Below are 24,732 nucleotides of genomic sequence, written 5' to 3'. Positions count from 1 at the left end.
CGCATTAGCAGGAGTCGCATCTAGATTTTTGCCAGCAGTGGGAACACTAGCCAGAGGTGCATTTGGAATTGGAAGGAAGATTTTGAGTACATTAGGTATACTGAAAGAGAAAGCACAACCTATTATACAAACTGTACAGAAAGGTTGGGAGGTAGCACGAGATGCAGCAAATCTTATTCCAAATCCTGAAACAAGAGGAAAAGTTCAAGGATGGATGGACAATGTAGGAAGACAAGCAGGAAACTACTATAACAAAGCAAATGACTACTATAACCAAGCAGGACACTACATGGACCAAGGTGAAAGATTCTTTAACAGAGGATATAACCATGCACAACAGTGGGTAAACAACAACCAACCGCAACCACCTCAAACTTGGGGAATGTAAATTTTTTTACTGAGATGAAATGAACAATACAGCATTGAGACAAATGGGCTCAAGATGGATTTGTCGGCTTCCAGCAGTTACACAACCACGTGTTTGTCAAGTCCTCCCTATACCTCAGGAAGTTTTAGACCGACTTAAAAAACCTAAACAACCAGTTGAAAACAAACCAAACTAAAATTTTTACTGAGATGAAATGACCGAAGAAGTTGAAACGGTAGATTTGACACCACAAACAAAAAGTTCAGAACCATTGTCAAAACCTGTCAAAGAACTTACAGATGAAGAGAAAAATTCAATAATAGAAAGTGTGAGGTCTGGAAATACAAACCCTAACTACAAAGTCACTTTTCATAAAAATGGAACGGCAAGTATCTCAAAAAAGAAACAGACTCTCACAAATAAAATATTGAAGTCTGAAGGAGTTTTCGAGACAACAGATGGAAAAGTTTACTTCACTGACCAACAGTTCATTATAGAACATCTCATTGACTTAGAGTCGAAATATTCTAAACTTTACAACAAACACAAAAAGTTGAAAGGAAAACAGAAACAAATGGCATATGACATTTATGAAGATGTTGACGACACAACTATTCCAGCAAGTGAGGTAAAGTCAGATGAACCGAAAAGTGACGAAAAACCAATAGAAGAAGGGAAGCCAAAAACTGAAGATAAACCAAAACCAAAGTTTAGTTTTCAAACTCAACCTTCATTAGCTGGTATGGGTTGGCGTCAAAGACTTATGGCAGCCGGTGGTTATGTAAAGTAAAGAAAAAACATTTTTTTATTTTTATAGAAATGTACGCTGAGTTTGTTGGAGAAGACCGTTGGGAAACTTGTTTTGTTAGATGAGAAATATGAAATGGCATACCATTTAAAACAAAATATTTTTAAAAAACATTTTTTTATTTTATTTGAAATGTACGCTGAGTTTGTTGGAGAAGACCGTTGGGAAACTTGTTTGTTAGATGAGAAATATTAAATTCACTGTTGTGAGTCATTTGAAGTCAGAAACAAAAAGACAAAAAGAGTTTTAAGCGAATGTGAGCGAAATGACGGATATGCTCTTATGAGGATGGGTGGAAAAAACTATTTTAAACATATTGTCATTGCAACTCATTTTATACTGAATCCTAACAATTTACCTTTTGTAGACCATATAAACCATATAAGAAACGACAATAGACTTGAAAACTTACGTTGGGTCACTCGTTCTGAAAACAATAAGAACAAAAGCAAATTTGGAGATATTGTATTCGAATTTGTCGACGAACTAGAAGATGAAACAATTGAAATTACAGACTATGGCAAGCATACGTTTGAGTTTTACTACTATAGCGAAGAACAAGACTCTTTCTACTTTTATACCGGCGTAAACTATAGGAAATTACAAGTATATTTTACTAAGGCAGGCCATGCTTATGTAAACACTAGAGATACAGATGGAAAATGCGTTCGAATACTTCTTAACAAATTCAAGAAGCTATATGGCATACCATTTTAAAACAGTATATTTTTACATATATTAAATGCTTCATGTTGAACGAAAGTCTTACAAACCCATTGTTCGGAAAAGGTAAGTGCAACATTGTCAGAGCTGTTAACATTCTTTTCGAGAAAGGCTTGTTGGAACCAATTCCAGATGACAAGCTGACAGAAACTTTTGTACCAAAAGACGAAACAAACTTTTCATTGTTGGTAAGACCAAAAGTTGTTCCGGACAAAGTTATAGCACAAAAGAAGTACACAGTTCCAAAAGGAGTTGGATTGTTCGGATACCAACCTGAACCAGAAGAACTTCCAATGAGGTTGCAAGAACTTCAAGATGCTATAAACAAACTTCCATTGAGACATCCAGTCGACGTCAAATTGTATTGGAGAGCTTCTGAGTTAGGTCAGAAGGTTTTATATGAAACAGGTTGCTTTGACGATGTTTATGAGATAACAGGCGAAGTTTCTCAAAAGATAAGAGACTCACTTGAATTTCCACGAACTGGACCCATTGGATGCGACAAGTTCGACTCAAACGAAAAAATATACTATGTCGACCTTAACGCTGCGTACATGAGGTTCGTCCAATATATCCCGACTGGAATTCCAAACGAAGATGGTGAGTTCCCGGGAAGGAACTATACAGTTGGAAAAGTCATACAACAAATGTATGATATTAGGAAAGCTTCAAACCCCAAACTTGCAATGACACTCAAATTGCTTATGAATTCGACATGGGGATATTCCATTAAAAAACCTCAAAAGATGAAGAGTAAACACTATGAGAAGGTCGACAACTTTGTTGAAAGGTTCTCCCCTTTTGTTTTGAAGTACGAATTTACTCAAGGTCAAAATGGCTTAGTAACCACATTAAAACCTATTGTCGAACATTGGTCTTATCCTCAGTTCGCAAAGGCAGTCCTTGACAACTACAACAAATTTTTCTCGGAAGTTAAATCCAAAGTGAAGGTATACTACGAGAACATCGATGCACTCATGACGAACGAAGAAGGCTATAACAAACTCATTGAAATGGGAATGGTCGGTGAAAAGATGGGCTGTTTTAAGCTAGACAAGGTATTTTCCGAAGTTCATGTTCTCTCCAAGCGTAAGTACTGGGCCATACTTGAAGACGGCACAGAAGTAAAACATTGCATGAAATAAAAAATTGCATACCATTTTAAAACGTTTTTAAAACAGTATATTTTTACATATATAAAATGCTTCAGGTTGAAAAACAAAGAACAAAAGTAGCAGATACAAAACCGTTAGACTATATCTTTACAAACGCTGGTAGGACTATTTCAGATGAAGAAATTTTATCCCGAACTTACAGGTTTGACTATCCAATTCGTTGGCTTCAAAGTCCTTCAGATGCAAAGGCAATAGGATTTAGAAGAGTTTTGTTTTCAAATAGAACTAATGCATTCATGTTCGCAGTATATTTTCACGGTCAGTATAAAGGTTCTGATGGTCTAATAGAAAAATTTGACGAAATGAAAATCTTTACAATTCGTTCAGACGAAAGTCTTGAAAAAACTCTAAATGACTTTCAAACTCAAATAAACAAATACTACTGGGAATTTCAAGAAAAATACCACTCTTTACTAAATGGAACATACTATCTAAAACTAGAATACGACAAGATGAACTCCACAGTTTCATTTCAAAAGATTGAAATTAACCCTCCAAGAGATACAGAGTTTTTATATTGGGGAGTAGACAAACGTTCTTGGGCACAATTTCTTCGGTTACTAAACCAGAACGAACCATTACCACCAGATGGTCCATTTAAATTTATACTCCCACCAGCAGATTTGACAGTTTATAGAAACGTGTTTGACCCTCAAAATGTCATGTGTCATGCAAGTTTCAGTTCAAGCAACAACAGTTTTCTTTGTATTGGTAAGGACTTTTATGACTTTGCTTCTAAATTCTACGAACCACCTAGTAACAGTTTCTCTGACTTTCAAGTTTGGTTCACAACAAACGGTGTGCAGCATATTATTCCACTGTACTATGACTTTTATCTCGAATTGTCTTTCATATACAACTACGGAAAAGTGCTGAAAAAGTATTGAAAAATATATTTTAGGTGAAGAGGTCCCTCGGTCCCTCGGTCCCTCGGTTAAACGAACTTCTCTGAAAAAGTGTGACAACATGACATTTTGACAACAACACAGGAAATAAACTTCATCGTATTCTTTCACCCGTTGAATTTTGTATAAAAAAGCAACCGCCGGAATTCCGGCGGTTGGTATATTCTTCACAAAATGCTTGTTTTGAGGTCGAGCCACAAACGAATGTCCGACGGTTAAGCCACAAACGAATGTCCGACGGTTAAGCCACAAACGAATGTCCGACGTACCACCAAAAAATATTTTTTATTTTTATTGTAAGAACAGATATGACAGTCGAAGCAAAAACGTTCACGAACAAATCTAATGGCGAAACATTCACAAAAGGCACTTACAACGGTATTGAAGTCTTACGTAGAGACAAGGATGGTTATATAAATGCAACAAATATGTGTCAGCAGTTTAGGAAAGACTTTAGAAGGTTGTTGGAAAATAAGTCCTGGGAAGAGTATTTTAAGGCATTTTGTGAAGAATATACCAACCCGCGGAATTCCGCGGGTTGCTTTTTATACACAGTTCATGCAGGAATTCCCGATGAAATCAAACAGGTTAGAGGAACGTATGTAGACCCAAGACTTACAAACTATATAGCAATGTGGGCTTCTCCAAAATATTGCATAGCAGTTGGAAAAATTCTGGACTCCATAGACAAGAAAGTTCATGAGAAATTAGATGAAGAAGAACTTGAAGATACAGTAGGGAATGCTAAACCTTTGTTCGAACAAGAAGTTAGAAAAATGCGCGAAAAACAAATAGAACATGAACATGAGATATGTTCTGGTTATAGAGATTCTCCATACGAACTAGACCAATGGGAACAAGAAGATTTAAAGAGAGAATTTAGAGAATATGAACTCGCTAAAGTTTCATTAGAAGCTGCAGAAGAGAGGTTAAAAGTTTGGGGTCGTTTTGTACAAAAATATTGTGAGTAAATGAACCATTTTTTTTTATTGAATTCGGCAAAAATATATTTTAGGTTAGATGGTTTTTAGGTGTCACTACGTCACCAGGTAATTTAAACTTCTCTGAAAAAGTGTGACAACATGACATTTAGACAACAACACAGGAGATAGACTTCTTCGTCAATGTTTTGTATAAAAAGCAACCCGCGGAATTCCGGCGGGTGGTATATTCTTCACAAAATGCTTGTTTTGTTGAGACTTCATCGTAAATGTTTTGTATAAAAAGCACCTGCCGGAATTCCGGCGGGTGGTATATTCTTCACAAAATGCTTGTTTTGTTGAGACTTCATCGTAAATGTTTTGTATAAAAAGCACCTGCCGGAATTCCGGCGGGTGGTATATTCTTCACAAAATGCTTGTTTTGTTGAGACTTCATCGTAAATGTTTTGTATAAAAAGCACCTGCCGGAATTCCGGCAGGTGGTATATTCTTCACGAAATGCTTGTTTTGTTGAGACTTCATCGTAAATGTTTTGTATAAAAAGCAACCCGCGGAATTCCGCGGGTTGGTATATTCTTCACAAAATGCTTGTTTTGTGCTGAAAACATAGCACAAAAATATATTTTAGGTGGAACCAGGTCCCTCGGTCCCTCGGTCAACTAACATCTTTTTGAAAATGGTGACAACATGACATTTTGACAACAACACAGGAAATAGACTTCATCGTATATGTTTTGTCAAACATGAGCGTAAATCAGACAAAAATATATTTTAGTTTTTTTAAAAAAATATTTTTTATTTTTATTGTAAGAACATGTCAGCAACAACAGCACCAACCTCGTTAGTCATGAACCCAACATCTATGTTAGTAGAGATGAAAAGCTTCATTCCTTCTTCATATACTTTCGAAACAGAAATCCAGAAGATAAAGCAAGAACTTCTCCAAGGAGATTTAGACTGTAGTGCGAAAGATGAAACAAATGAACAGTATCTTTATGAAATGCAGGATATTATTGACCATCTACCTAAACTTCCTGAAATACAACAACAAAAGCTCACTATTCCTGAATTCGATGAAATAGAAGTCAAAGCAACTGACTCAGTTGAAATAAAGAAGTTCATACGAAAGGTAAACTATGAGTTTCTTGGATTTCATTGCAACCACAAAGACTGCGATATGGTATATTTCATTGACATATATAAATCTGGGGAGTTTAAGACCTACGACAACTTTGTTTCGTTAGTTGCAAAATGTGTATGGCAGATAAGAGATAAAGATAGAAGAGGTAAAGTATGGAACGGACAGATAAAACCAGCAGCCTTTGAGTTAAAGAAAACCATTTACGCCTTGGTCATACTTGCAGGTAAGGTTTCAATGTACAATGCTAAAATGAACCCACAATGTTCAAAATGTAAAGCAGCAATGAGGAAATATAACTACTCCGTCAAAGAGATAGAACGTATGCGAAACGACTATGCTGACTTAAAGAAAGAAGCAGAGAAACCAGCAGAAGATAAAATGGACATGTTGACATTTCTGAACAAAAACTATCCAACTGCTGACGATTTCCTTCTATCTGACGTCAAGAAGAAATATAAAGAAACTTTCGGTATCGTTAAAATTTTTGACATACTGACAGAAGAAATAGAAGCCACAAAATTGTTTAAAGTCATGAACCATCACAACATATACCATGTAAAACGCTTGTGAAACTTTATGGTAGAAATATATTTTTGTCTGATTTACGCTCATTGACGATGAAGTCTCAACAAAGCATATACGAAGAAGTCTATTTCCTGTGTTGTTGTCAAAATGTCATGTTGTCACACTTTTTCAGAGAAGTTCATTTGACCGAGGGACCGAGGGACCGAGGGACCTGGTTCCACCTAAAATATATTTTTGCTGAAAAAATGACCAAATTTCATGAATTTCCTCATATGTTTGCGACCCGAGGAAAACCGCGGGTCGAGATTCCGTACGAAAATCGTAAAAAAAAACTCATGAAAATCGTGAAAAAATGCTACCCTCGAAAAACCGAGGGTAGAGATTCCGTACGAAAATCGTAAAAAAATTGCGACCCCGGTTTTTTTCGGGGTCGCCTAAAACTCATGAAAATCGTGAAAAAATGCGAGTACGTAAGAAACCGTAGTCGCCTAAAACTCATGAAAATCGTAAAAAAACACATGAAAATCGTGAAAAAATGCGAGCAGGGGAAAAACCCTGGTCGCCAAAACTCTATGAAAATCGTAAAAAAATCCCTGAAATCATATCTTTTATACAAGATAGAAAAAATAAAATTAACGCTAGTTTTTTTAAAATATTTTTTTTTATTTTGTATGTAAGAACAGGAAATGACAAACACTGAGTTTGAAACAGTTAAAAAGATAGACAATGACACCAAAGTGGTTAGAATAGGTGATTTAAACGTAAGATACTCAAAGAAATACAAAAAATATTCTTTGTCAGACATTCTAACACTATCTGAAAAGAAAACATCCCACGACTGGGTTAGAAATGCTTCTACTCAGAAAATTTTGACAAGAAATCCTGAGCTTATGATATCGGTAAGATTCTATGGAACAAGAGCATATCTCATCGACAAAAGTCTTATACCACTAGTTTTGTTCTGGATTGACCCAGTTGTTGGATATAATTTCATAACATATGGTTCATTCGATACGGAACGTTGCAGTGAAGGCTTACTTTACATCGTTCAGAAACCGAAGGACTTCAATACAAAGAGATATAAGATAGGAAGAACATATAATATAACTAAAAGATATGACAGTATAGTCAATAGAGTTAAGGTTGTGTTTGTAAATGATATGAGAGCTGCTGAAACAGAACTGCTTGAAGTTTTTGAGAAAAGGTATGGTGCTCCCACGAAAGGAAAGGTAAAGAAACGTTTGAAGTAGATGAGATAGATAGTGCTATAAAATTATTTGACGAAGTTGCTGAAAAATACATGTAAAGCGTTTATTTTTCAAGCTTGACACCAAAGATGGCTCAGGTAGCTCTATAAGGTAAATTGTCTTGTCAAATCCTTCTGGCATTCCGAGTCCTTCCTTCTGGCATTCCGAGTCCTTCCTTCCGACATTCCGAGTCCTTCCTTCCGACAGGAAAAGTTTTTCTTTCCGACAGGAAAAGTTTTTCTTTCCGACAGGAAAAATTTTTTCTGTTGTCCGTCCGTAAACCATTCAAATTTTCGAAAATTGAGAACTTTTTGGTCGACCTTCAGAAAAAGTTTTTCCTTCCGACAGGAAAAGTTTTTCTTTCCGACAGGAAAAGTTTTTCTTTCCGACAGGAAAAGTCCTTCCTTCCGACAGGACACAAACGGATGGCTGACGTTCCACCAACCGAGTCCATTCCAAAGCCAGAAGAACCGACAGCCCCAGCACCACAACAGACTAAGACTCAAACACTTACATTTTTACGCTTGACTTTTTACAATTTGAACTTTGTTTGCGTAGATGTGAATTCTGAAAGAAGTATGAGGGTCTTGTATGACTTTGTACTTCTCCCATAGTTCATGTCTGTCAAACTTACCTGCCATGGACTCTTTCATAAGTTCCATGAAATCGTCTTCGGACAATCCGGGGAAAAGTACAATGTCAGTAAGTATTCTCTTTACATCCTTACTTAAACTCTTTGCTGTCTGTACACAAATGACAACTGAAATGTTAAAGTGTCTGAGCTTCTTAAGAATTCGACACATGTCTTGTTCTCTATTCTTTAACAAAGGATGAGAAGCAAAGTCATCTAAGATAAGAAGACATCTGTGAGGGTAAGTCTTCCAATCGTAAGATTGCAATTTCTTCGAAATGTATTCTATCTCTTTCTGTTTGTTTCTGAAGTGTTTCTTCTCTAATATTCTCTGCATTTCCTCATTTGGGTCTTTAAACTTAGAATTGACATACTCATTTATAGCATTGTACTTCAAAACTCTTCTTTGGTACTTCTTTATCCAATCTAACAACTCAGAGTCTTTTATACATACTAACTTAGACTTTTTTATAATATCTTTGAACGAATTGACGGTTTGGTCAAATTGACCAGAAGTACTACAAATGACTACTAACTCATAGAATGGGTTCTTCTCATCTAGTTCTTGTTGTTGTGCAGCCATTTTAAGATAAGTGAAAGTCTTACCCGACCCAGGTGGTGCGAATTAGACCTGTTATACCATTCTGAGCAAATAAGAACTTGTCATGTATGGGTTTTATCTGAGCATTTTCCAACTTCCTCTTGTTCTTATTTAAAATTCTCAAATTTCTTGTCAATGTCAGCAAACTTTTTTTCTAACATATTTTTAGAAAAATTAAAATTTTTATCTTTTAGAAAATGTCTAGCGATTTCGCTATCTATATTCGAGACAAGCTTTTCGACAGCAAAACATCTGTCGACCATAAAATCTTACATAGTGTAAACAAGAAAGGTGAATTTGTTCTAAAGTTCTGTTTCTGGGAATATGACAAGAACCATAAAACATTAAGCAGAGCAGTCTTAAAATTTGTCAATGACAGACTTGTTGACAGAGATGACGCCTCTTGGAGAGATGAAGTCCAACAAAACTTCTTAGAATGCAAAGAAGACACATGCGCTGTTCTTGAAAATGAAATAGAAAACAGAATAGAAGAGCTATTAAATGACAAAGAACTTTTACAAAAATATGGTTCTGAGAAGTTTGACATAACTCCACCAGAGAAAAGAAGAAGAGAGAAAAGAAAGAAAAGAAAGTAGAAGAAGAGAAGAAAGAACCAGAGCCAGAGAAAAAGAAATTTGACATGTAAAAATAAAATTTTATTTTTAGAACATTTCTGGGTCAATGTCAATGTTCTCTTCCTCTTTAGGAGCAAACACCGGCTTAGACTCTAAAATCTTTTTACCCAATTTACCTTGAACTTCAACTATCTTAGACTCATAATATTCATAGTCGTCTGCTTTCTTTGGTTCATAAGGTATAACAAGTTTGTATGCTTTGCCTTCTTTAAGGTTTGAGAACCTTCTGTCAAAACTTTCTTTGACTGTTAACAAACCTTCTATGTCTAAGTCTTCAAATTTCGCACCATTTTTAGTCACAAAGCAAACTTAACTGGTTCGATGTTCCAAACTTTGTCAAATGTAGACTTTTCAAAATGGTAGAAGTAAACATTCAAATATGTGAATGGGTCTAGTTCTTCTTTAAGTCCTGACATGTACTTGTTGACTGAGATGAATTTTGTCATCTTTTCTATCGGATAAAAAAAATATTTTTTTTAAAATTTACTCAGAAAAATTTTTCTTTGTATATACACCATTCTGTACGTCTAAAAGACTTTTGACATTTGCCAAGAATGTTCGTTTAGACGCTGTCATATAACCATACTCTTGACAATATGTTTATACGAATCGTACAATGACCTTTCATCTAAACACTCAAAGTCAGTTTCATCTATGAACAGTTCATATACACTCTTGTTTGCTTCTAACAATGTTTGTCTCTCTTCGGTATGTGGAATTTGTCTTGGATTGAACTTAGAAATATCTAATGTCATGAAATATGAGAACAAGTGGTTGTAAAAGTTAGATGTCAAAGTTTCTGCTAAGTCGTCAAAATATTCTGTATCTTGCATATGAGCTTCTGACGTTCTGACAACTACATATCTTCTGTCAGAACTTTCTAACTTCATCGGAACGGCGTTGTTTGAAACCATGATGAAATTTGCAACATTTTCACAAACTCTTTGGTCTTTATATTTTCTTTCAACAACTCCAACTTTGTCTGTTATAAGACTCTTCAAAGCATCTGAGTTTAAAACTTTGTTGTATCTATACTTTGAAGTTCGTTACATACTATAAGTTTCATATTCTCTATTGAAGAGTTAAATTTACCGCAGATGTTTTCTAAGTTTGTCATATTCGGGTTCGAATAGCCCTCTAACAGTTTGCATAAGATATCTGTAAAGAAAGTGTTCTTACCTGTTCCTTGTTTTCCAATTATGATGAGAGCAGTTTCATTTTTAGCACTTGGATGTTGTAAGATGTTTGCAAACCAACATAAGATATACTCATAGACTCTTTCGTTTCCATTGCATATAATTTCTTTGACATGGTCTAACCAAGCTTCTATAACATTTTCTTTCCATTCTACTTGTTCGTATTTATATCCAGTGAAGATAGAATAGAAGTTTGGAGATGGTGTATAGAACTTTATACCACGAACTGAAAAATCTTCTAACTTTGACAATAAGATATCCAAGCATCTAACATCTTCATCCACCAACTTGTACGACTTTTATTTTCTTAAGTTTCTGTTTACATTCTTGTTCTGAAACTATTGTCGCTTTAGGTTTGTTAAAGACAACATCCCATTCTTTCATGACATAACATTCTGGGGCAGAGTCGACATAAATGACTAAACGTTTCAAATTCTCGACTGCTTTGTTATAGTCTCAAATGGACACATATTTCTGAACGCTTGGAAGTCATAAAAATCTGAAACGTCTATTCTGTACATTTTTTATAAAAATAAAAAAAATATTTTTTTTATTCTTGACTTTGTTGTTGCATTTGTTCCATTTGTTGCATTTGTTGTTCTTGAGCTATTTGTTGTTGAAGTTGTTCTTGTAGTACAATACTTTCACCAGTTGCATCTTCCAATTCGAAACTTTCTGCCGTCATTGACAAATACATAGGACATAAAAGTTTTACAGGAACAAAGTTTGCGTCAACTAAGGTTAAGTTTATGTTTGCTAAAGTGTTTGAGTTTACTAAAGCTGAAAACTCTGCATTCGAATGAACAATAGGCAAACCAGCAGAGAAAGTGTTGTTATACGCATGAGTATCTTTTGGTCATAGTAGTTTCTGTCGACATTCGAATAGCACTTTGAACCTAAGTTTGAAACAATATATAAAATAGGTGTACTTAAAGTCAATGGAACAGACAACCTTGTATGACACCTTTTCCTGTTATAGGAAACTGTTGGTAGTAAAAACCAGATATAAGTTTTGTATTATAGCTCATATCGTTTATACTAAACTCAGTCGGACATCCAAACATAATGAAACCTGCTCTAGTTGCAGCACATGTTACATCCGTCCTTAAAGTATTAAATAAGTCAACAAAACCTGTTGGTGGTATATCTGAGTAAGTATCTTCAAAGGAGTATTTTTTACCATTCACAACAACAAAGTCTTCTGGTGTCAAAAGAGCAAAACAGGCTTTAGTCGTCATCGTGTTTAAGGTCAGTTTACAATATCGTCCTTGAGGACTTTGTAAGTTTGTTGTTATAGAATTATATGACTCAGGGTTTTTAGTCGTAATAGTATAAACCACTATGTCTTCTGCCATTTATATATTTAAAAGTTTTTCTGAAAGTGGAGAAGAACTTCATCTAAACTTTCACATGGCGTTTCTTGAAGTTCTCTGTCTAAGAAGTTCAAATATTTTGTAAAGACATAGAACTTTCCTTTGTCTACACGAACAAACAAAACAGGGTCTTTCATATCGTTCAAAAGTGTGTAAAGTCCTTTACATGAAATAAAGTCTATATTGTTTTTCTTCAAACATCTTTCAAGAAGTTTTGACATTTTTACTTAGCAAGTAAATTTTAATGAAATGTTGTGGTCGTCAAATATTTTTATGACGTCTGGGAAACTATATTTTAAGTTCAACGTTTCACCTCCTTTCATAACGTATATCTTGTCAATGACATTATATGAAACACCACAGCAAGCAATGTCGGGTTCTATTTCTTTGATGTTTATATCGTCTGCCTCTGTCAAAAGTTTCAATAGTTCTTTCAAAACTTCATGAGGTGCAATGACATATGAGTTCACTTTTACAGGGTTGTGTTCGACCAAGTTTAACATTATACCTAAAGCTTGACAAATCTTCTCCTGAGTTTTAAGTTTGTCTTTAAGTTGTTGGTAGTCGTTTCGAATATCTGCAACAGAACTTAAGTCTCTGCTAACTTCAGGGTATGTTGGTTTTCTTTTACAGGAACTATTGTTATACCATCTTCGTCTTCGTATGGTTTCCCCACTTCAACATCTCTTCTTTGACATTGACAACAACACTTTGACTGTTTGTTTGAGTTGGTGAATTTAACTTCACATCTGCCATCGCCATTAAACCTTTTGAAACACTTACGCTTCTATTTTTCGGAAATGACATTTTACTTAGAATAAAAAGATGGACGTATTTGAGTATCTCTTCGAATTGAAGCAAAACAAAGTTTACACACACAAACAATACAAGTTCATTGACAGAGTAGTTCTTTATACAAACAATGGAAAATGTTATAGAATAGCAGTCTTTGCTGAACCAAAATATTTTCATAAAGCAAAGAAAGTTGGTAATAACCGAAATGGTGAAAGTTCTTGAAGCAGACAAAAATATAACAACAAAACTGACCGATATTTCTAAAGGTAAGTTTTTAATACAATATTATATCAAAACTGGCGTACTGTCAATATTTGACGGAGAGAAGTCAGTTCAAGAACAACTTACTGACCTGCTGCCAAAATCTGCTCGATGGAAGCTGTCGTTATACCAATCTGAGGAGCCCCAGCAGGTTTCATCGAACGAATCTTCAAAAGAGCATCTTCCGTGAAAAAGTGCTATTGGTTTTGTAAACTTCTTTGCTTTCAATTCATCTGGACCGTCTCTGTCACCAGTATATTGTAATTTGAACTGTACCAACAGTTGAAATACCACCCATAAAGTCTTCTGAGTCAGCAAATGGAATGCCAAGCCAAAAGTTTGAACGGTCTCCATTTGTATATTGAGTTTTTTGACCTCCTGTATGAGTCCATACTTTCACATATGGCATAATAGAACTTTGCATTTCAGGGTTAATGGTTGTTGTGAAGTTGTTGTTAAAGTTCATAGCAATCTAATGTCAAGTTGTATGACCTCATATCCTCAACTGTAGAATATTCTTCTCTTGGATAATATTTGCCATCTATGTTTATATGATATTTAATACCAGGGTTGTAGAAACAAGAATAGTCATTTATAGTTCGTCTGAACAGTACAAACATAGTATCTGCATGTTTCATTGCAGTTGTTAAGGCAATATCTGTTCTTGCACCTGGGTCAGCACTTTGGTTTCCAACTTCAACACTGCAAAGTCTTTGACAGTATATTTGGTGTATAGGGAACATAAGTGAACTGCAATATATTTGGCAGCTAAAGCATTTGAAAATATCTGGGTCCAACATATAGACTGCAAGTCTGCTTTCTATTCTCTTGCATTCAAATTTTCGCATGTGAACTTAACTGGGTCCCAAGCATCTCCAGCAGCATTGAAATAATAGTTTACTTCAGTGTTGAAGTTTGAGAAACCAAAGTCTAAGTCAACTTTGTCTTTGCAAAAGTCGGCGAATGACGTTTGATTTGCTCCCTTTACGTCTGTAAGAGTGAATGGGTCTTGTGTTGGTGCAATGACTAAGTTATTTTTGCTTGGAGTAAGTTCGATAGAAATTTTTCCTGCCAGTTTGGCAAGTATCTTAAAAACCTGAAGATGAGGAAAGATGACAAAGGAACTCTAAGTTTCAGTTTTACTTTGGTTACTGCTGCTGCAGTTTGTCCAGAAAGGTCAACATAAAACTCCTGGAACGTTAGGGTCAAGTCTTCTTATTTTCTCAATAGTTGCATACTGGTCTGTTTGTTCTCTAGCTTGTGGTTGTACTGAGTTTCTCAAAGCGAACCATTCATAGTTTGCCCATGTTACTGTTTGAACTAAGTCAGAGTTAGAATATATCTTATATCCCATGAAAACTTCTGGAGCATATTGGTATCCGACATAGAAAATTCCATTGCAACCTTTCTTGTCAGACAACTTGGCAGAAGGTTTTATTTCAATGTCTTGCTCCACGTATAAGAAAGAGTTGTCAATAGAAATTATATGAAACCTGTCGCAAGCAATATCTACTGTTGTTGAAGAACCTTCTCCAAACTCACCTACGTTTCCATAAGAAACAGCAGTTGTATATTCGTAAGTTCCAGGAACTATTTCTGACCTTCTAATGGCATTGTCGCATTCGTTATACCATTCGGAAACATTTCCATTCATAGCATCCAAAACTGTTGGCGTTATATTCTGAGCGGCGTACATTTCATATGGGTAAAAATATAGAATAGTTGGATTTATATGTCATAATAGAACCCACGTGGACCAAGCTTTACTTTCTTCCTGACTGAGTTTTTAACTCTTCTTTTTCCTTCATTGCCACTACTTTCACTAGATGAAGTTACTTCTTCACTACTTTCACTTTGTTCTACTCTTCTTCTTTGGTGTCGCTTTGGTAACTTGCCCTCTGCTTCAAGTTGTTGCATCTTTGCCTCATGTTCATCTAGTATGTTGCAAATTTTCCATGCCCTTTTTGCCTTTGGGCTCTGGTCGCCCATCTCAGGTAACCTATATCCTAGAAAGAGTTTGTCATAGTTTGTATTTGAGTCTTCGCGTATTGTTTGCATGACTCTGTCCTGAGTTTCCGGTTCAAGCTCTTCAAACAGAGCTTGTCCATATGGAATATGCTCGTTTCCAAATATATGTTTTTGTAGCCATTCTGGTTTTCTTTCCATGTTACCAACAATATCTTTTGTGAATGGGAAAGCTTTTACCCAATCTTTCAGTCTTGCGTCGTTTATTTCTGTAGTTGGTTTTATTTTGTCAAGGAACATGTTTTTCAATACTAACATTTCATTTGGTACTGTCCATTTGAGTTTTCTTAAATATTCATCCCTTCTCAGTTCATTGTCTGCAAAGTAAGTTTTTATGACATTTTGTAAACTTTCGTTTGCAAGGTCATGTACAATAGGTTCTCTTCCTTCTCTGTCCATAACTTTCTTTCTAAACTCTTCACCAAATATACCATCTCTATGGTTCTGTGTAGTTCTTTGAGATAAATGTTCTAGAACGTCAGGTGTTATATTTCCATCAGCCATGTTCATTTCATACTGGTCAAAATATCTGCATCTTTCATATCTTTCAATGGCATTAAAGCCGCGCTGAAAATACCAGCTATATCTGGTTCACCATTGACTTCCATTGCGTCTACAACTTCTTGGAATTGAGGTTGTAAGTTTATGAACCACCTATCCGGGTTAGCTTTATGACCCCATCTCATTGTAGTTCCATCGTCTGCAGAAACAAAAGTAGGTTTGTTTCCATCTTGGTTAGGTTCTGAATGAACTTTAAACAATGTTTCATTTCTATATGTTTTCTTGAAATTTAACCTTTTATTTTCACCGAGTTCATCCGAAGATTGAACGTTATATCCTCGTAAGTAAAAAGGGTTGTTGTATTTGTGTACATTTTCTTTCAGTACTTCCATTCTATGCTGAATATTTTCATCTGGTGTTGGAGTCTTTTGTATGTCGGCAAACATTTTTCGATATTCTTCTACTAGGTCAGCCGAATTTTTTTTAGACTCTTGGAAATATTCCATATTCTCCGCATACTCTTGTTGAGGGTCAAGATTTTTCGGCTGTTCCAAATCTTCATCTAGTTCTGTGAAGTTAGTTTCCAAAGGAGTGACTTGTTCGTTTCCTTCAGGCTCTTCTAGCTGTTGTTGCTGAACTATTTCTTCCATGTCTGGTTGTATCTGAACTACTTCTTCCTGTGGAGTTTCTTGTACCTCATCTGCTGGCATTTCATATATTCCGAGACCGTTTTTAAAAAGTTCCCTTTCTAAGTCATCCGGACTCATAAACCTTTCTTCTTTCGTTCCGTCTCTATTTTTTACGCGTTTCATGAAGAGAGTTAAATTGTCATTTAGCTCTGACATCAAATATCTCGGAGTAAATTCGTTCATGTCATTTGGATGATATGCTATTAAATCATATCCCTTAGCGAGCTTGTATTTTCCAGGTTTGAGATTATATCCCCTTTGGTGCAGAGCCATAAAGCTAAATAGGTTCGGGTCAGTATTTCCATCCTTGAACTTTCGAATAGCTTCTTTATATCTGTCACTAAAGTCAATAGTATCTGGGTAACCATAGTCTTCTTTAAGCATTTTTAAGAATTCTTGGTTTCCTTGTTCTCTACTTCTTTTATGTCCTTGCTCTGTTTGTGGAGGTGGTTGTTGTGCAGGGTTTTGAACTGTTGGTTGTTGTGCTGGATTTTGAACTGTTGGTTGTTGTGTTGGTTGTTGTTGTTGTGCTGGATTTTGAACTGTTGGTTGTTGTGTTGGTTTTGGTGCATGCCTGTGTCTGTGTCCATGTGACGATGTAAATGTTTTAGGTAGTCCTGGTGCAGGTGCTTCTCTTGGAGGGTTTGGTGGTATATAAGTTCCACCAGCTGGTATATAAGTTCCACCAGCTGGCACATATGTTCCATCTGCAGCGTAATGTCCTACCTGACTTTTCGTTTTTAAGAAAGCATTTACTAGGTCTGTTTTGGTCTGTTGTAACTCTTTTTCTTGACTTTTCACAACAGTTGCTCTAACGGCGTCATAGGCACTTTGAACTGCCTGTCTCGTTGCTGCATCTGTTATTTTCGTCATATTTTGTGCTACTTCTTTTAACTCTTTGTCGAAACCTTCAGACTTCAGTTTCTTTCCAGATGAGAAATCGTTCACTTGTTTCACCTTACTATGAAGAGCTTCGAAGGCGTTCTTAAAGTCAGCATTCGTTAAAGCTTCATTTGAACTGTCTTCATCCGCTTGTATTTTTGTCCTTATTGACCCTATGAGTTGGGCTGCTTTGGCGTTGGCTTGGGCATCTAACCAGTCATTGTTAGCTTTTATATATTCTGCGCTTTTCATTGCCTTTTGCATGGACGCGTCGTCATTTTTACTTTCTTGTGCTAAGTTTTCATACTGTACGGTTTGGTTTTGCAACTGTAAAAGTTTTTCTGCCTTTACATTTGCTTCAACTTCCTTTTTATACTCATCGCTATCCATATATGTCTTCAGGCTTTTTGTTTTATCTCTTCATCTTTCAGTACTTTATATCGAGTAGTATGGTTTTTCAAATTTACAACATCTTGTTCCATTTTTGCTACTTCTGCTGCTTTTTCTGACACTTTTTTCGCATATTGCTCTGTACTTAGTTCTTTCAGTTGTTCTTCTTTCTTCTTTTCTCTACGTTTAACTCATTGAGTTTCTTTGTCTGTCTGTCATATTCTAGTTTCTTTTCGTTTTCACTTATTTGCTTCTGTATGTCTATGTTTGACTTTTTGACATCTGCTATTTGATTTTTGAGTGAACTCAAATTCATTTGACTTTGAGGGTTATAGGCTGTTCCGTCTGCAGCTCCACCATAGCCTGCCATTTTCGCTAAAAGTGCCGCTCTTAAACCTCCACTCTGTGCACCAATGACTCGGTTTAAAAGCATAGGATTGCTTGACATTTGTTGCAACATAGTGGGGTCATTCAGCATTTGTTGTTGCAACTGTTGTTGTGGTGTCAGTCTTACTATTGGATGTTTCAATGCTCTCTTCCTCTTACGTATATTCTTACGTAGCTTACGTGGCATTTAAGTGAAGTTAAAAAGCGTCATTTGACAGATGTTTATATGACACTTTCTCCGGTTTATAGGACCTCTCTCATATTCTATCTTGTCAAGACTTCCTGGACTGTTGTCAAAATGTCATGTTGTCTCATTTTTTCAGAGAAGTTCGTTTAACCGAGGGACCGAGGGACCGAGGGACCTGGTGACGTAGCGACGATAGACCCTTACTTATCCGGACATAGTTCTACTATTTTGAGTCCTCTACAAACAAGTCAACAGCAACGACTTTCAAAAATTTTACGGGCTAGAAGGCACGAAGTGCCTGGGAAGCCCCCAGCACCCAAAAAAACCTCATTTTATATAAACTGCATGTTATACTAAACATCTTCAGGGGGCTAGAGGGCACGAAGTGCCTGGAGGCCCCACTGCCTTTTTTTTTTTTTTTTTTAAATATCAAATAAAATAATATCATTAAAATTCCTCTCAATTTAAAAAATTTTTATAAATTGAGACTTCAATCTCTAAAATCTTCTAAAAAATCCATATATCACAAAAAATCACAATATTATTTTTATTCTCAATTTCAAAATTTTTTTCTTGACTTTCTTTTTGCATATTTGCAAGGCAGAAATTTGAAACTTCGTTTCAAATTTCTCAAGCTTGCATTCTGGGCACGTAAGTGCCCAGAATGCTAAAAGGCGCGTAGCGCCGTCTCTGAATATCAAATTTAATTTAATAATTATTTTATTAAATTTCACTATAAATCGATCTGTTATAACACACTGGTGCATGACAGCCTTGTCAGTCAATTCTATCGGCGCGAAGCGCCGATAGAATTAAGACAGTATATATATAGAGGACAACACCCACACTTTTACATTATGAATTTACAGTAAATTAGCATCCTATATTTGTATTTTTTATGACTTAATTTTGATAGTTTTCGTTCAGAAATTTTAATCATATTTTAAGTAAGCAAATAGTAGTATTCTTCATTATTTGGTTGGAGCTTTGCGCCAACTAAATAGTGAATAATTCAATTTTTCAAAAAATAATTTAATTTGGCCGAAGGTGGCGTGCTTGCCCGAAGGGCAAGCGAAACCACCTGAGGCCCAAATTATATTTGATCAAATATACCTCTTTGCACTGCAGATCAATCACATGATATGCTTGTGGACCTACCTTTCGGTAAAAATGTAAAAAAAAAAAAAAAAAAAAGGTAGTGGGGCTTCCAGGGCTGCGCCCCTCTAGCCCCGAAGATGTTTAGTATAAATGAAGTTTTTATTCGGAGGGCTTCCAGGAGCTTTTCACAAATTATATATGTTTTCATGTTTTGTCACTTTTCTGTCACTTTTCAGGAAAAAACATTTTTATTATATATATAAAATGAATTTTACAAAACCACCGTTACCCTTCTTTGGAAATAAGAGTAGATGTAAAGATATTCTATTGAGAGAACTTAAGAAACTACCGAATGGTCTAACATTTGTAGATTTGTTCGGTGGAAGTTTCTATATATCCCATTTGTGCCATACTGTATTTCCTGACTCAAAGATTATATGCAATGACTTCGACAACTATATGAACCGTCTCAAACATATACCAGACACAAACAAAATATTGAAAGAGTTAAAAGAAAAGATACCTATAGGTAAGATGGAACGTATACCATTAGATAAGAAAAATACTGTCAGAGAGGTTTTGAAAAAAGCAGAGTATATTGACTGGGATAGTATATCTGCTAGACTATTATATAGTGGTGCTATAAGAGTTCATGACATTGAAACACTTATGTCAAAAGTTTTATATCTTAACTATACAAAGGTTTTCAAAAAGAACATAGAAAAATATACTGAGGGTATAGAGTTTGTGAGATGTCATTGGACAGAGTTGTATGAAAAATATAAAAACAAGGAAAATGTTTTCTTTATAGTAGACCCGCCGTTCTATAACACATGGGATTTTCAATACCAAGTAGACTGGACTTTGAGAGACTCTTTAGAAACTTTAGACGTTTTACATAACCATCCATGCTTTTACTTTACATCCGATAAAAGTGGTTTGGAAAGTGTCATGAGATGGTTAGAGGATATACATGACTATGATTTTAGATACGATAAAATAGAATATGAGAGAGGTCCTATAAACCGGAAAAAGTGTCATAACAAAGAAATTTTACTAGTAACTAAATGTGGTTTGAAATAGGACTACTTGTTTTAGGTTTTTTCCATTGTGTCATTTACTTATTTGACGTGGCAGAAAGATATAGAGAATATGAAGATGAACCAATACCAGCAAATGTTCAGCATATGTACTCGTAAGAGATATTTTTATCTAATATTAAATGGACGCACAGAACTTAGCGAATGCACAGCAACCTGGACAACCAAACCCAGAGAATATTCCAAATGAAGTTAGAATACAAACTGCAATGGCAAACTATGGTCAAGTGCCAACAGATGTACAAATGCAAACTGCCATGTCAAATGACGCTGCGTTAGGTTTGCCACCATGGTATGCAAATATGAGATGGAAAGAGTTTTATACAAACCCTGAAGTGGGATATAAACAACTCTATGCAGATGACGCGAACACAGGAGTTGACCCAGAGTATGTTTTCTACCAGAGGAGAAATAGAATGTATGAGCTCCAGTTAAAAAATGCTATGGAACTCAGAAGGAAACGTAAAAGACTAGGCGGACATTAGATTTTTACATATAGTAAAATGGGTTTCTTCAGTAGTATTGGAAACTTCTTTCGAAATGTTGGAAGAGGTATATGGAATGGAATAAAAACCGTAGGAAGAGGAATTTGGAACGGAGTCAAAAATATTGGTAAAAGAGTAGGTCAGTTCGTTGGTATTATACCTAAAGACCCTGAACCAGAAGAACAAGCTCCTGTTATACAACAGCCTGAACCTGCACCACAGTCTAGTTGGCAACCAAATCCAACACCTCAACCGTATTAAAATTATATTTTTACTGTTCGATAGTAGTTGTATATGAGACTAAGTTCTAAGTAAAACGCATGGTATAATGGAACTATTCTCTTTCTTCCATCTGTTGTAAACCATACTTGAAAGTCTGAAATACTTCCACTCGGCGGTTCATATAGCTTTGTAGGTTTTTCGTAAAAGTCATTTGCCAAGCATAAAAAAGAGTTTTGTGCACCAGAAAATGAAGCATGAACTATAATAGCATCTGAGTCGAAAACATTTTCATATGTTCCATTAGGGTTTTCGACTTCATAAAAGTTCGGGTGTACTGGATATGCTGCAGGCTGATTTAACATCCTCAAAAATCTATACCATGCCAAGTTGTTATATTTTGTAGAAATATAAACGTTTTCTCCAAGGTCTTCTATTCTATCGATTTTAACAGTTGCATTTTTCCTGTCATAAACAATATCGAGATGGTACTCTCCTTCGTCAATGTTAAACTGGTTTGCATATTCGAGATAGATATCGTTTATTTTTTCTTGAAAAGCTTGAAGAGTTGTTTCTAAGTTTACAAGCAAATTCACTTGTAAAAGTTTTCCCTGTTCAAATTTCTCATACGTATGTTTTTCTTTGTTATAGTATCGAACTTCAAAAGCGACCGTAAATGGGAAACCATGTATGGCTTCTGAAATGAACTTCATTCTACGAAAGCCAATAGCTTTTGTGACGGATGGGTCTCTTAGCCATCTTAGTGGGTAGTCAAAACGATAGCCTTCATGTTTTACGGTCTCTGTCTCAAACTTTTGACCGACATTCGTAAAAAGTTCATCTAATGGTTTAGTTGTAGCAACTCTAGAATTTTCTTTTTCTATTGAAAGCATATTTTATCTAGAATAAAAATGTCGAAAGAAACAGCGTCTATGAGAGAAATACAACACAACCGACAACTCATTTTGCAAGCTCTAAATAAGAACACAACAAACTTTTCAAACTATTCTAAGATATCTGAGTCATTGAAAGAAGGAAACTTAAAACTGACATTAAACCCTTTAACAGACGAGTTTCTGTTTCAAGACAACAAGAACCATACTGTTTGTATAAATCCAACAAAAAGAACTTTAAACGAGAAACCTATAGATGAACTTCTTTTGAAGGCAGATATTGACAACAAAGCTGACAAAGAGTATGTTGACGATGAGTTAGCATATGTGGCTAGTGCGTTAGTGAAGAAGGCAGATAAGGAATATGTGGATGAAAAAGATAATGAAATTATAGAAAGGGTTGAATGGTACCATGAAAGGACAACAAAGATTTTAAAAACTAAAGCCGATACAGGGTGGGTTTCAGGATGTTTAGACCTTAAAGCTGACAAGAACCATACACATACAAGTTTTACAACTTTTACAGCAGATGATATAATATTGAACTTTGACCTTGGTTCAAGTGCACCATTAGAAAATCCAAGTACAAGCGTAAAAGATACTCTTAACATTTTAGATAAGAGTTGCAGGAATATCGAAGATCATACCAGAAACTTTGAAGCATACGAACTACCAGCAATGTTAGAGAAGAAAGCTGACAAAACAGAGCTTCAAACGTTAAAGACAGAAATACTTCAAACACTATATCCTATAGGTTCTATTTACACGTCAATGAACTCTACCAGACCAGAAGTAGTACTTGGTTTTGGAACTTGGACTCAAATAGTCGACAGGTTTTTGTATTGTGCAAACTCTTCAAAGGAAACAGGTGGAAGTAAAACGATTTCAGGTGAAAACTTACCTGCGCACAGTCACTACATAAATTTAACTACAGCTGAAGCAGGTTGGCATAAGCATAGATTTTGGGATTGGTCAGCAATGAAAAAAGGTAAAGGATATGATGTTAAAGACGACGTTCAGTTTGCTATAAATTGTTTTTGGGGTAGCACACAGGGAGAAGGAAACCATACACATCGCGTTTCAGGGTATACGCAAACAACGGGACAAAGTAAAGACTACATGCCACCTTACATGACAGTTTACGCATGGTATAGAAATGCTTAGTCGTCATTTTCAACTTCTTTAGCATATTCGTCAGGAGTTGTCTTATATTTGTTAGGAACTGTCTTTGAAAGTATACCACCTTGAACTTTGACAAGTTTGAAACGAGGTCTGACAATAGTAGTTTTATCTTCTGCTTGCAGTCTGTACATTTTGCCATGTTTGCCTAAAACTTCATAATATTCTCTTGTATACTTTCTTCTATTTTTACGAACACGAATGTGAGTACCTGTCGGGTTCCCATTGTTGTCATAGTCAATAGTATTTTCATATGGGTCGCGTTTAGGTATTTCTATTTTTACTTTGTCACCTTTCTGAAGTTTGAAGCCTGGCATTCTTTCTTGTTTGTCTCTTTTGACTAAACTATTAAATATATAGTCTTTCTCTAAGTCGGGGTTGTTTTTCATTTCTTCAGGGAAGTGGTTTCCCAAACCTTTTTGTTTACGGCTATTGTAAATATTTAAAACTTGTCTCATCTTTGCCATGGAGAAGTGTCTATACTTGTCGTCATATGACATTTCATCTACCTCACCACCTTGTGGTTGATTTAAGTCTCTTAAGATTTTTATACAACTGTCAATGACACCAAGAGCAGAATGGTTTTGGTCGACAATGAAATATTGGTTTACATTTTTTGAACGCAGATAGTTTTTAATATCGTCTGATTTGAAAGAACTTTCATAGTCAGATGTCAGTTTTGTTGGATGGTATTTGTCAACGAATATTGTCAAAGCAGTTTTCACATCTAAAATATTTTTGGACCATAATGGTATGGCTTCACAGTATCTTGTGTTTTGACCGACAAATATTAGCCAGTATGGTGGTCCATCTTCTCTATACCTCGGAATGTTTTCCAAGATATCCATAAACCAAGCATTTGGTGTTGAACTAAAGATTTTTACCATGAGTGCTTTCTTTGTTGCCTTAGAAACATACGGGTCCTTGTTTGAATTCGTCATTTTTAACCCATAAGAAATGGGTTTATTTGGCGCATTAGCAGGAGTCGCATCTAGATTTTTGCCCGCAGTGGGAACAATAGCCAGAGGTGTATTTGGAGTTGGAAGGAAGATTTTGAGTACTTTAGGTATACTGAAAGAGAAAGCACAACCTATTATACAAACTGTACAGAAAGGTTGGGATGTAGCACGAGATGCAGCAAATCTTATTCCAAATCCTGAAACAAGAGGAAAAGTTCAAGGATGGATGGACAATGTAGGAAGACAAGCAGGAAACTACTATAACAAAGCAAATGACTACTATAACCAAGCAGGGCACTACATGGACCAAGGTGAAAGATTCTTTAACAGAGGATATAACCATGCACAACAGTGGGTAAACAACAACCAACCTCAACCGCCTCAAACTTGGGGAATGTAAAATTTTTACTGAGA

General features: G+C 35.6%; 14 protein-coding genes and 3 pseudogenes across 17 annotated transcripts, besides 2 other annotated features; 11 read left to right on the top strand and 6 right to left on the bottom strand.

The window, feature by feature from the left end:
* Positions 1-214: 214 nt before the first annotated feature.
* On the top strand, positions 215-388 carry TVAGG3_0589490 (uncharacterized protein; the record flags this gene model as incomplete). The annotated part of the gene is made up of 1 exon (XM_051239440.1): positions 215-388. One exon carries the CDS (start codon positions 215-217, stop codon positions 386-388), a length of 174 nt encoding a protein of 57 aa, XP_051097264.1.
* A 19-nt stretch (positions 389-407) lies between these two features.
* TVAGG3_0589480 (uncharacterized protein) lies at positions 408-563 on the top strand (the record flags this gene model as incomplete). The annotated part of the gene is made up of 1 exon (XM_051239439.1): positions 408-563. One exon carries the CDS (start codon positions 408-410, stop codon positions 561-563), a length of 156 nt encoding a protein of 51 aa, XP_051097263.1.
* Positions 564-581: 18 nt separating this feature from the next.
* TVAGG3_0589470 (atypical Rib domain family) lies at positions 582-1,157 on the top strand (the record flags this gene model as incomplete). The annotated part of the gene is made up of 1 exon (XM_051239438.1): positions 582-1,157. One exon carries the CDS (start codon positions 582-584, stop codon positions 1,155-1,157), a length of 576 nt encoding a protein of 191 aa, XP_051097262.1.
* A 767-nt stretch (positions 1,158-1,924) lies between these two features.
* Positions 1,925-3,043, top strand: TVAGG3_0589460 (DNA/RNA polymerases family; the record flags this gene model as incomplete). The annotated part of the gene is made up of 1 exon (XM_051239437.1): positions 1,925-3,043. One exon carries the CDS (start codon positions 1,925-1,927, stop codon positions 3,041-3,043), a length of 1,119 nt encoding a protein of 372 aa, XP_051097261.1.
* Positions 3,044-3,099: 56 nt separating this feature from the next.
* On the top strand, positions 3,100-3,960 carry TVAGG3_0589450 (uncharacterized protein; the record flags this gene model as incomplete). The annotated part of the gene is made up of 1 exon (XM_051239436.1): positions 3,100-3,960. The coding sequence occupies one exon, from the start codon at positions 3,100-3,102 to the stop codon at positions 3,958-3,960; it is 861 nt and encodes a 286-aa protein (XP_051097260.1).
* Positions 3,961-4,286: 326 nt separating this feature from the next.
* On the top strand, positions 4,287-4,949 carry TVAGG3_0589440 (uncharacterized protein; the record flags this gene model as incomplete). Its single annotated transcript, XM_051239435.1, has 1 exon — positions 4,287-4,949. The coding sequence occupies one exon, from the start codon at positions 4,287-4,289 to the stop codon at positions 4,947-4,949; it is 663 nt and encodes a 220-aa protein (XP_051097259.1).
* Positions 4,950-5,727: 778 nt separating this feature from the next.
* Positions 5,728-16,092: a mobile genetic element.
* TVAGG3_0589430 (organellar and viral DNA polymerase type B) lies at positions 5,734-6,630 on the top strand (the record flags this gene model as incomplete). The annotated part of the gene is made up of 1 exon (XM_051239434.1): positions 5,734-6,630. The coding sequence occupies one exon, from the start codon at positions 5,734-5,736 to the stop codon at positions 6,628-6,630; it is 897 nt and encodes a 298-aa protein (XP_051097258.1).
* Positions 7,272-7,891, top strand: TVAGG3_0589420 (annotated as a pseudogene). The gene has a single exon. A coding segment is annotated over exon 1 (620 nt).
* Positions 10,198-11,106, bottom strand: TVAGG3_0589410 (annotated as a pseudogene). The gene has a single exon. A coding segment is annotated over exon 1 (909 nt).
* TVAGG3_0589400 (protein of unknown function, DUF4106 family) lies at positions 15,053-15,850 on the bottom strand (the record flags this gene model as incomplete). The annotated part of the gene is made up of 1 exon (XM_051239433.1): positions 15,053-15,850. A coding segment is annotated over one exon (798 nt), but the record flags the coding sequence as incomplete, so codon positions are not given.
* Positions 16,093-16,621: 529 nt separating the features above from the next.
* TVAGG3_0589380 (protein of unknown function, DUF4106 family) lies at positions 16,622-17,673 on the bottom strand (the record flags this gene model as incomplete). The annotated part of the gene is made up of 1 exon (XM_051239432.1): positions 16,622-17,673. A coding segment is annotated over one exon (1,052 nt), but the record flags the coding sequence as incomplete, so codon positions are not given.
* A 175-nt stretch (positions 17,674-17,848) lies between these two features.
* TVAGG3_0589370 lies at positions 17,849-18,385 on the bottom strand (annotated as a pseudogene). The gene has a single exon. A coding segment is annotated over exon 1 (537 nt).
* Positions 18,386-20,792: 2,407 nt separating this feature from the next.
* Positions 20,793-21,068, top strand: TVAGG3_0589360 (uncharacterized protein; the record flags this gene model as incomplete). Its single annotated transcript, XM_051239431.1, has 1 exon — positions 20,793-21,068. The coding sequence occupies one exon, from the start codon at positions 20,793-20,795 to the stop codon at positions 21,066-21,068; it is 276 nt and encodes a 91-aa protein (XP_051097255.1).
* An 18-nt stretch (positions 21,069-21,086) lies between these two features.
* On the top strand, positions 21,087-21,329 carry TVAGG3_0589350 (serine threonine-protein phosphatase family; the record flags this gene model as incomplete). Its single annotated transcript, XM_051239430.1, has 1 exon — positions 21,087-21,329. One exon carries the CDS (start codon positions 21,087-21,089, stop codon positions 21,327-21,329), a length of 243 nt encoding a protein of 80 aa, XP_051097254.1.
* Positions 21,330-21,497: 168 nt separating this feature from the next.
* TVAGG3_0589340 (uncharacterized protein) lies at positions 21,498-22,180 on the bottom strand (the record flags this gene model as incomplete). Its single annotated transcript, XM_051239429.1, has 1 exon — positions 21,498-22,180. A coding segment is annotated over one exon (683 nt), but the record flags the coding sequence as incomplete, so codon positions are not given.
* Positions 22,181-22,467: 287 nt separating this feature from the next.
* Positions 22,468-24,732: part of a mobile genetic element that runs on past the window's edge.
* TVAGG3_0589330 (uncharacterized protein) lies at positions 23,341-23,859 on the bottom strand (the record flags this gene model as incomplete). Its single annotated transcript, XM_051239428.1, has 1 exon — positions 23,341-23,859. The coding sequence occupies one exon, from the start codon at positions 23,857-23,859 to the stop codon at positions 23,341-23,343; it is 519 nt and encodes a 172-aa protein (XP_051097252.1).
* Positions 24,317-24,718, top strand: TVAGG3_0589320 (uncharacterized protein; the record flags this gene model as incomplete). Its single annotated transcript, XM_051239427.1, has 1 exon — positions 24,317-24,718. One exon carries the CDS (start codon positions 24,317-24,319, stop codon positions 24,716-24,718), a length of 402 nt encoding a protein of 133 aa, XP_051097251.1.

This window comes from Trichomonas vaginalis, chromosome II (assembly GCF_026262505.1).
Source record: "Trichomonas vaginalis G3 chromosome II, whole genome shotgun sequence".
NCBI classification, from domain to species: domain Eukaryota; phylum Parabasalia; order Trichomonadida; family Trichomonadidae; genus Trichomonas; species Trichomonas vaginalis.
The sequence above is the reverse complement of the archived record's forward strand: the minus strand, read 5'-3'. Positions and strand labels throughout refer to the sequence as shown.